This window comes from Gossypium hirsutum, chromosome D01 (assembly GCF_007990345.1).
Source record: "Gossypium hirsutum isolate 1008001.06 chromosome D01, Gossypium_hirsutum_v2.1, whole genome shotgun sequence".
Taxonomy (NCBI): Eukaryota; Viridiplantae; Streptophyta; class Magnoliopsida; order Malvales; family Malvaceae; genus Gossypium; species Gossypium hirsutum.
Window position 1 is genome coordinate 5,001,391 of NC_053437.1, and position 10,647 is coordinate 5,012,037.

Here is a 10,647-nt window from a genome sequence, read left to right on the forward strand (position 1 = left end):
GCGTGCATTTTGTCACCATAAATTTGACATTTATGGCACCTCTTGGCATAATTAATGCAATCCCCTTCCATGGTGGACCAATAGTACCCAAATCTCATAATTTGTCTGGCCATCGTGAAGCCATTGGCATGCGTTCCGCAGATACCTTCATGCACTTCTTCCAAAATTTCCTTTGCCTCAACAGCATCCACACACCTTAACAGTACTTAATCTTTTCCTTTTTTATACAAAATTTCCCCATCAAGGACATAGTCAATGGCTAATCTCCTTAATGTCTTCTTATCATTTTCTGTCGCATGGTCAGGGTACTCGCGACTCTTCACATATCGCAATATATCATGGTACCAAGGGTGATCATCCTTTCCCTCTTCATTGTCAATGTTGCAACAATGGGCTGGAGCCTCATAGATGCTGATCTGGATAGGCTTCATATCTTCTAATTTGTTCACTTTAAACATGGAGGCTAAAGTGGCCAAAGCATCTGCCATCTGGTTTTCATCTCGTGGGAGGTAACTAAAGGTGACACTATCAAATTCCTCGATCAATTCCATAACCAATTTTGATAGCGAACCAACTTCGGGTCTCTTGTTTCCCATTCCCCCTTGAGCTGGTAAATTACTAATGCAGAGTCCCCGTATACCTCTAGCACCTTAATTTTCCGCTTTATGGCTGCCCGAATGCCCATAATGCAAGCTTCATACTCAGCCATATTATTTGTGCAGTCAAAGTCTAATTTGCTAGTGAAAGGATAATAATCTCCACTAGGGGACACGAGTACTGCCCCAATTCCGTTGCCTATAGCATTTGAAGCTCCGTCAAAACTCAACTTCCAAGGACCACCTTCTTGGAAATCTTTCTTTACGGTTGCGGCATACATCAAATCCTTATTTGGGAAATCGAAGTTCAATGGCTCATAATCATCGAGAGCCCTACTTGCTAGGAATTCCGCTATTGCACTCCCTTTGACCGCCTTCTGGTTCACATAGACTACGTCAAATTCAGATAGAAGAATTTGCCATCGAGCCATTCTTCCATTCAGAGCGGCTGACTCCATCAAGTATTTCAGAGGGTCTAATTTGGAGATTAACCAGGTCGTATGGTACAACATGTACAGTCTCAGTCTCCGAGTTGTCCAAATTAAAGCACAACATAATTTCTCGATTGGCAAATATCTTGTTTCGCATTCGGTGAACTTCTTACTGAGATAGTAGATCGCTCTTTCCTTTCGTCCTGATTCGTCATGTTGACCAAGCACGCATCCCATGGAATTTTAAATACTGCCAAATACAGTATGAGCGGTTTGTCTGGGCAGGGTGGCATCAGTACTGGGGCGTTGGATAAGTAATGTTTGACTTTTTCAAAAGTTTTTTGACATTCCTCATCCCATACACCTGGATTATGTTTCTTGAGGAGGTGAAATATGGGGTCGCATTTCTCAGTTAGCTGTGAGATGAACCGAGCAATATAGTTCAGCCATCCTAGAAAACCTCGAACCTCCTTTTGAGTACGCGGCGGGGGTAATTCTTGTATTGCTCTTACTTTGTCAGGATCAATCTCAATTCCTCTTTCACTGACCACGAATCCAAGCAATTTTCCTGATCTGACCCCGAATGTGCATTTTACTGGATTTAGCTTTAGCTGAAATTTCCTCAATCTCGTAAATAATTTCTTAAGGACCTGCACATGTTCCTTTTCTGTTTTAGATTTTGCAATCATGTCATGAACATAGACTTCTAACTCCTTATGCATCATGTCATGGAACAGTGTTACCATGGCCCTCTGATACGTTGCCCCTGCATTTTTCAACCCAAATGGCATCACCTTATAACAAAAAGTTCCCCATAGGGTTATGAACGTAGTTTTCCTCATATCCTCGGGATGCATCTTAATTTGGTTATATCCCGAGAAGCCATCCATGAAAGAAAACAGCGAATGTCCTGCTGTATTGTCTACCAAGGCGTCGATATGCGGCAAGGGAAAGTTATCTTTTGGGCTAGCCTTATTTAGATCTCTATAATCCACACACATTCGTACCTTCCCATCTTTCTTAGGGACAGGAACAATGTTAGCTACCCACTCGGAGTATTTGACCACCTTCAGGAACCCAGCGTCGAATTGCTTTTGCACCTCTTCTTTTATTTTTAACACGATATCAGGCCTCATTCTTCAGAGTTTTTGCTGAACTGGTTTGCAATCCTCCTTTATAGGAAGTCGGTGAACCACGATGTCAGTACTTAACCCCGGCATATCTTGGTATGACCATGCGAAGACATCTTTGAACTCTCGCAGCAATTCAATGAGGTCTTGTTTTACTTCTTCAGCTATGCGGGTACCAATCTTTAACACCTTTCCCTCTTCCAAGATCACTGTCTCTATCGTCTCTTCGTGGGGTAGAATCTGTTTCTCTTCCTGCTCTACCATTCTCAACAAGTCCGGAGATAGGTTGCAATCTGTGTTATCTTCAAAATCTTGAGATTCCTCTGGACACATATCTCGTTCAAAAAGATTTTCTAAGTCCATAGTAGAGTCACTCATATCATTGATATCTTGGGACCTGTTATAGGTATCAAAGAATGTACAGGGAATGTATGAATTTAAGGATTCTTATTTAGTATGACCATGAATGTATGAAAAAAAGAATTTGAAAAGAATATATACTCAAATGCGAAGATATATTTCATTGAAATCACAATGTCCACATATAAGCCTATTTCAGTTCACAAAAGTTTTCATTTTCTCTAGGCTTAGAACAATTAATGTTTTGAATATTACTCTGGAAAAGCTCTAAAAACTTCAGGCATTTCTTCCGCAGTCCAATTGTTTAAAACACTCCCAGGTTCAACGGGATAGATGCCTGACGTACTTCCTCCTTCAAATTCTTCTTCACATATGGCATTGATGCTTAAGTTTCTTAACATTTCCTCTGCAGTCTTCTTTCTTGGAGCCCTCAGTTCAGAATACATAGTTCCTCCCGACATGAATGTCCTGAATATGTGGGGAAAGCCATAGGTTCCCAGTCGACTTCTTTTCCGTTCAAACGCGCCTTCCTTCTATCTTGTCTCTTTTCTAACTCTTTCCTTCTCTGTTTGGTATTTGGTTTAAATCTAAACCAAAACGATCTTGTTTGTATTTCACTACTGGTGCCCCCATCCTTCCCTGAAGGTATCTTCCAAGTCCTCTTCCAGGCACAGCTCCTTTCCCAACTGTCGCTTGTAATCCCATCCTTGTGGCTTTAGACATGCTGGGCGTCGGAATCTTCTTTCCCCCTATGACAAAGGTTGCATTTACGAACTCCAAAGATCGAAAAGAACATTCAACTGCCTCGTCGTCTATTCCCAAATATGGTGTATCATTGGTTACCAATGCAATGATATCTTCATCGGCGTCAATTGTAATTAACCGGCCTTTATTACCAATTTTAACTTCTGGTGCAATGATGAAGGCACCGCCCCTGCCGAATGAATCCAGGGTCTTCCTAATAAGCAATTATATGACGGCTTGATATCCATCACTAGGAAGTCCACATCGTATGTATTGGGCCAATTAAAAGAGGTACTTCTATTCTTCCTATCACCTTTCTTTCGGTACCATCAAATGCTCTCACTATATTTTGGCATGATCTCATGTGAGAGTTATCCACCGGTAACCTACTTAAGGTAGATAGGGGTAAACATTCAAGGCTGATCCATTGTCAATTAGCACTCCAGCTAACATATACTCCCCGCAACGAGCAGTGATGTGTAATGCTTTGGTAGATCCTCTTCCCCCTGGCGGTATTTCATCATCATTAAAAAAGATGAAATTATCGGCATTGATATTATTAACCAAGCGGTCCAACTTATTCACCGAGATATCTTTAGTGACATAAGTTTCATTTAGCACCTTAATCAACGCATTACGATGTATCTCTGAACTTATAAGCAACTCAAATACGGAGATACGAGCCGGTTGCTTATGTAATTGTTCTACCACGCTGTACTCGCTATGTTTCAAGAATTTTAGAAATTCTTTGGCTTGATTTTCAGTTACCGGCTGATTGACACTCGATTCAATTTCGTCTGTTTTTGTTTTTCCTAGCTCAACTGCTAAAGCTTTTTCTTTTCCAGATTCCACTATCGCGTCTGCCGGATCATAGCGCTTTCCACTTCGTGTATAGAATCCTTCCTTCTTTTCTGAAGCATTTACCGAGCTCTCTTTTCCTGGAATCGTTACATTGCAATCGTAACTCCAAGGAACCTTTTTGTTATCCTTGTAAGGAAAGGATACAGGTTTTTGGATTATAACTTTTGGCCCTATTTGTATTCCAGATTCTTTGTTCATTGGCTTTGAAATGATAACCACTGGATGACGAAGCTCTTGGGTTCTCTTGCAGATCCTTCTCCTGTAGCACAAACTTCTTCCTCTTTTAACCCTTTGATTTCTTCATAAAACTCCATTTCTTTGCTATCCATAAAGTTTTGCACCACGATACTGAACTCGGTGCATTCTGGATGTCATGATCTTCTTCTGCGTGGAACTCACAAAATCTCTTTGCTTGTTCAGGCCTTTCTATCGAATCTTGCTTGATAAGACCTCTTTTTACCATTTGTTTCCAAACCCATCCAAGAGGGGTTTTTATCTCTCCACGTTGGCTTTGACTCTTCTTCCTTCATTCTCACTTATCGCGTTTACCCTATTATCGTCATGATTGGGCAACGGATTTTTTGCTACATTTGGCCCCGATGAGTCGCCAATCTTTACGATCCCCATATTGATAAGTTTCTCCACTAACTTCTTGAATGCAGTGCAGTTCTCAATCGAGTGCCCCTTAATCCCCGCGTGGTACTCGCATTGGGAGTTTGTGTCATACCATTTGGGGTACGGAGGTTGCATGGGTTTTAGGTAAAATGGAGATACCACATGTGCATCAAATAATTCTGATACAATTCTTTATACGTCACCGGGATGGGTGTGAATTGAGGTCTTTCTATATTTGGCCTTGAATTGGACTCCCGTCTCGAAGAACCTTGCTGATTAGTGGTTGTTGCTCTGGCTTGTCCCACCGTGATTGATCTAGAATGGTCCTTGTTAAACATGCTTGTGTTGTTTATCTCATGCTCCTTCTTTCTCAGTGCTGACCTTTTAGCACTTTCTCCTGCTTTATCTTGCCACTCCTTATGGCATTTTCTATCATTTCTCCAGACATCACTATGTCTGAAAAGCTTTTGGTGGCACTACCCAGCATGTGATGAGAAATGGAGCTTTCAAAGTATTGATAAAAAGCATGGTTATCTCTTTTTCTAAAAGTGGTGGTTGAACTTGTGCTGCTACCTCCTCCATCTTCGAGCATACTGGCGAAAGCTCTCATTAGTTTTCTTTTCCATATTTTGCAATACAATTCGATCGGGTGCTATGTCCATCACATGTCTGTACTGTTTTATAAAGGCCTGCGCCAAATCTTTCCAAGAGTGGATTTCAGCTCGACTCAATTGATTGTACCATCTAGCCGCTGACCCGATCAAACTATCCTGAAAACAGTGAACCAACAGCTGCTCGTTGTTGATGTACCCGGTCATTCTTCGGCAAAACATAGTGATATGAGCATCGGGACAACTTGTCCCGTCATATTTTTCAAACTCGGCATTTTAAACTTAGGAGGGAGGATTAAATCAGGCACCAAGCTCAGATCTTTAGCGTCCATTCCTCGGTGGTAATCAGCACTTTCCATGGCCTTAAACTTTTCCTCCAGCCATTTACATCGGTCTTCCAATTGCTTTGACAGATCCACTTTCGTCTTTTCCACTTCTGCCACGTCATCGAGGTCAGGGACTATGAGATTGGTGGGATTCTCTCCGGAATTGTTACTTATTCCGATTGGAGGACTCGTTTGGAATTGTTGGGGTCTAATTGTAACAGAGGGTCTTTGTGGATACATTTCAGCTTGAGTATGCGCGTGCAGAGGGGTAAGCCTGGAGGGTAAAGGGGTTCATCACTATTTCCATCTTCAACATTAACAATAGGTCCTTTCCTTGTCTTTTCCTCCTTTCAACAGTTGCGTTAACTTTGCCATCATGTCGTCTTGGGATTCTCGCATCTCTCGCTGAATCTTTTCCAACCGCTCTTCTATCTGATCTTGCATATCTCTTTGGAGCTGCTCAGTTTTTCTAGTCTTTGATCCATGTTTCTTGACTTCGCTCGAGTTCCGTAAGAGTGACGGTTTTCCAGGTTAACTGAAATAATTTTATTTAGTTAGGGTCTTTTAATGGTCATTAATGCATATAATGCAATGCATGAAATGAATGCAAAAGGCGTTAATTCTAGTTCAATTTCATTATGAAACTTTACTAGAAAATAACTTTTTTACATAAGGTGGATTACATATACGACTTAGCCCTAAAACTCAAAATTCTAATCCTCCTAAGCAACGAGGCTAGCTCCTGTCCTCGACTCGACTCTAATTCGTACTTCACGCTTAACACATCAGCTTGTACTGCTAACGTCTGCAAGTGATCAGCCACCTCTCGGATTTGAAGCACGGCTTCTCCCATGATTTGATCTCTATCTCTTACTTGGTTCTGAAAGTAGTGCAACTGCTCGGTTTGACGATCTTCATTAGATCTCATGTGCTCAATCCGCATCTCGCAACTTCGCAATGCTGCTTCTAACTCTTCAATTCTTCGTTTCATCTCTTCAATTCTACTTAGGCTTGCTTTTAATTCCATCACAGAATTTCGATTTCGATGCCGATGGAGAGATTCTTCTAACTGGACACTCTATTTTCTAGTTCCCCTTTTTCTTTCTGATTCTCTGACAGACTCTTCTTTAAGTCTCGTTCTGGGTTTGAACTTCTTGAAACCTCGTTTCCCATCTATCAGCTTTGTTCTTTTCTTCTTGAACTTCCTTGCGCCATTGTTCAGAAGTCTTTCCCAACCCGGCGGTTCTCATTGATGATCGCAACTTCTTGTAATCTGTTTTCAGACTGTCCAGATCTTCTTCAGCCCTAGCTTTTCCTTTTCTTAATCGCTCCATCTCGAGCTTCTGGACATCTACATCCAACCTTAAGTTTGTTTTTTCTTCCTCCATTTGCTCTATCTGTTTTTCCAACTCTGCATTCTTCTTTCAAATCTTGCTTCAAAATTTCTAGTTCAGAAGGGATGACCCGTAAGTGCTCCTCTATCGAATGACTGCCTTCGGGCTTGATTTGGGGACATTGTCATTGATTCTTCTGACCCTCCATTCTTCATATTCGGGGGTTGTCATTGGTCCTACAGCTAATCGCTTCATTTGGCGAGTCTGATTCCACGCATTGGATATCTCTCGAATCCTCTTTTTGTAGCCATCACCCCCATACGAGAATTCACACTCGGCCAGCCCTGGGTTGCGGGTATAAACTGTCTTGATCTGTACTGTCTGAGCACTATAACGGGCATAGCCAATAGCTCCCCAGATTCCAAGCAAAGGGACCCAATCAAAACTACCGCATCGGTACAAATTTCGTCTGGAAGTAACCACGGAGCTCTCCATTCAATGTCTTCTTCATGCAAGTTTTGAAGAATTGCCATCCATTTTCCATTGAAATGTCGTCCCTTCTCGGTGTAGCTATCGTCTCCTTTAGCGGCGAATAGTTTTCAGAGAAGACCCGATATGACACCTTATCCACTTTCAAAATGACTGTGGAACCACGCAAGTAACAACTGTGCACATCCAATGAACCTGCCTTCGCCCGCTCGCCGACAGGTACTCAATGATCTGAATGTCTCGCTAAAATTGCTGGAACCGGGGTAACTCCTTTATCAAGGCGGTCGAACAAATCAGTAACCGCTCATCAATATGCCCCAAAGCTCTAGGAAAGATAACTAAGCCATATATGCTTAGGGCGAAGATATCTACCCTCTTTTTTTATCCGGTGCACCAAGCACATCTTTCAAACTCCTCCAAGAAATGCACTTGTTATCCCTTTTTGTTTAATTGGCCGTACCATGCTCACTATGCTGTATGTTCATTAACCTTCTCAAAAAGGGTACATTTGCGGCTCTTGAGTAGATTCTGTCGACTTGACTTTGAACACCGAAGTAAAGCCATATATTCTTCTATCGTAGGCACCAAGTCAACTTTCCGAACGAAAACAACTATAGGCGGGATTCCAAATTGTGCGAGAGCCCGGAATAGGTGCTTATCTACTTCATATCTAGCAGGTACGGCAAGTCCCGTAATGGGAATAAAACAACTGTCTGGCCTCCTCGTCCCAATGGTCCAAATTCCTTTCAACTCTTGTAAATCGTTCTGGGTTATGCTGATGCGGGTAAAGTCCATAGCTCTGATATATATCCTTCAGCCAAACTATCCCCTTTCTCTTGCTGTGTCGTTTCCGACCAATTCGGACTGCCGCATTATCTTCCACCTTATCAAGAAACTTCTTTCCATGATAAGCTTTCTTCTAGAAACCGAATATGAACCAACGCCTTGAAATAATGAATGCCATGCAGTTGAAATGTCATGCATCCAAAGTAAACAACAAATATCAGTACCAGATATAACATATAATCCAAGACAATTCAAAAGAATAAAGACATCAGGGTATCTCTAGGTTTGGTGTAGTTCTACTTAAGGTGAGTTCTAAGGTTATACATGGGGTTTGGTTCTAAGCAAGGTACCGAACCAGCAGATTCCTCGATCTTCACCCATTATAGGCTCATATAGACGAGTTCGGTTCAGGGGAATACATTTCCTATGGCTGCACGGAGATGAAATTCACGAAGAATAGGTAGGATGTATCCCGAAAGCGATCACTATCCTGCACGGAGGTGAAAACTCACGAGGAGTAGTTCTCATCCCACTTAAAGGTGTGACCAACGGTCATGCAATGCATGCAAGATATAAAGTTTAAATACGAAACATGATGAAAACTATAGCTAACAAATGAAATGCAATGAGAAGATCGTATATTTAATCAAATTTTCAACTTTCGAAAAAGACAAAAAAAATCACTGTGGCTTGACTCACTTATTTGAAAGTCCAGTGGAGTCGCCAAGCTGTTGACACCATTTTGGATGAAACGGGGTGATTGGATTTGAAAAAAAGAATGAAACGGAGTCGCACCATCCTTTTTGCGAGGTGTGATTGGTCACCTCAAGGTGGTTGTTTTATAATGATTTATTTTATTAAACCGATTTTGGTCTCGAATTCAGAAATGAGTTCGGGAGTCGGTTCGCACGAGGAAGGTTAGCACCTCGATACGCCCAATTGGTACCTAGTTGATTAATTGTGTCTTAGTGTCGAAAATTTGAAAACTGAAGAATTTAAAATACGATCCTCTTTGTAAAGAAATGCTCAATGTTAAGGACTTTCGTCTCACATATAAATGTCACATCCAGTAGTTAGGACACGACATCTTGAATTTTCGGAGAACGAGCTTGCCTTTTATATAAAAATTCGTGTATTTCAAAAGGTTATTCAGTTAGTTAAGGTGAACGAGGAAAATCGAAACCCAGTAAGTTAGGCACGTTTCCTCGAATTCCCAAACACCGAATATTGCCTTTACTTGCAAAAATCTTATTTCGAGGTAACGAAATGCCATACCCAGTAAGTTAGGGAAACAACACCTCGTATCTCCGAGAATAAGCATTTTTCAAAACTCATGTCACGATTTAAAAGAGTATTCCGTTATTTAGGTTAAAGGAGAAAATCGAAACCCAATAAGTTAGGGCACGATTGTCTCGAATTACCAAATACGGAATATTACTTTTATGAAAGAATTATTATTGGGTTGGATATAATGATAATAAGAATAATATTAAAGTAAAGTAAACAATAATACTATATATAAATGTATATATATATGTATATAATAGAAATACATATAATAATAATAATATAGAAATACAAAAAGCAAATATAATAAAAATATTAAATTAAGTAATAAAAAATAATACTATATATAAATATATATACATAAAAATATACACTATATATAATGTAATAGTGATAGCAAATAATAAAAATATAAGTAATTAATAATATATTAGAATACAAAAGTAAAGTAAAACAATAGGGGTGATAATAATAATAATACAAACAATAATAATATATAATAATAGTAGTTAGAAATAAAAAATAATAAAAGTAACATAATGATAGTAATAATATAAATAAATATGGAGAGGGCATATAATATAATAATAATATAAAAATAATATATACTGAGAAATAATAATATAATATAAATATAGTAATAATAATTAAACAAAGCTCTAACTTCTTTCTCTTTTCTAAATCGGCGTTGGTCCGGCTTTGCTCGGTCAGGACCACGGCCGCATCGGCGCCACCGTACACGCGGCCGGACCTCAAAAAACCTTTTTCGATAATGAAAATATAGGTAAGCTTCTTACTTTTTATTTTACTTTCGTATAAAAAAAACAAAATAAAATTGAAAAAAAACAATAAAAAACAAAGAACTAAAGATAAAATAGACAAAAAAACTCTTTGTTTGATTTGATAATCTCAAAACAGCCTTTCCAAGAACAAATAACCTTTTTACAAAAAACACGTCAAAAAACAAAAAAAAAACCTCCTCCAAACAAGGAAATCCTTTCCAAAAACCAAAACCACCCTAAAACAAAGTATTGAATGGCTTTTATACCAAATTTTACAAGTGGGTGGGTGGTTTAG

The 10,647-nt window shown here is 39.7% G+C and overlaps 1 protein-coding gene across 1 annotated transcript; it reads right to left on the minus strand.

Annotated features, from left to right (window-relative positions):
• Positions 1-206: 206 nt before the first annotated feature.
• LOC121213525 (uncharacterized) lies at positions 207-2,978 on the minus strand. The gene is made up of 4 exons (XM_041086301.1): positions 2,864-2,978; positions 1,488-1,694; positions 572-1,071; positions 207-488 (listed from the first exon to the last, which is right to left on the minus strand). The coding sequence occupies exons 1-4, from the start codon at positions 2,976-2,978 to the stop codon at positions 207-209; spliced, it is 1,104 nt and encodes a 367-aa protein (XP_040942235.1).
• Between the last annotated feature and the right edge of the window lie 7,669 nt (positions 2,979-10,647).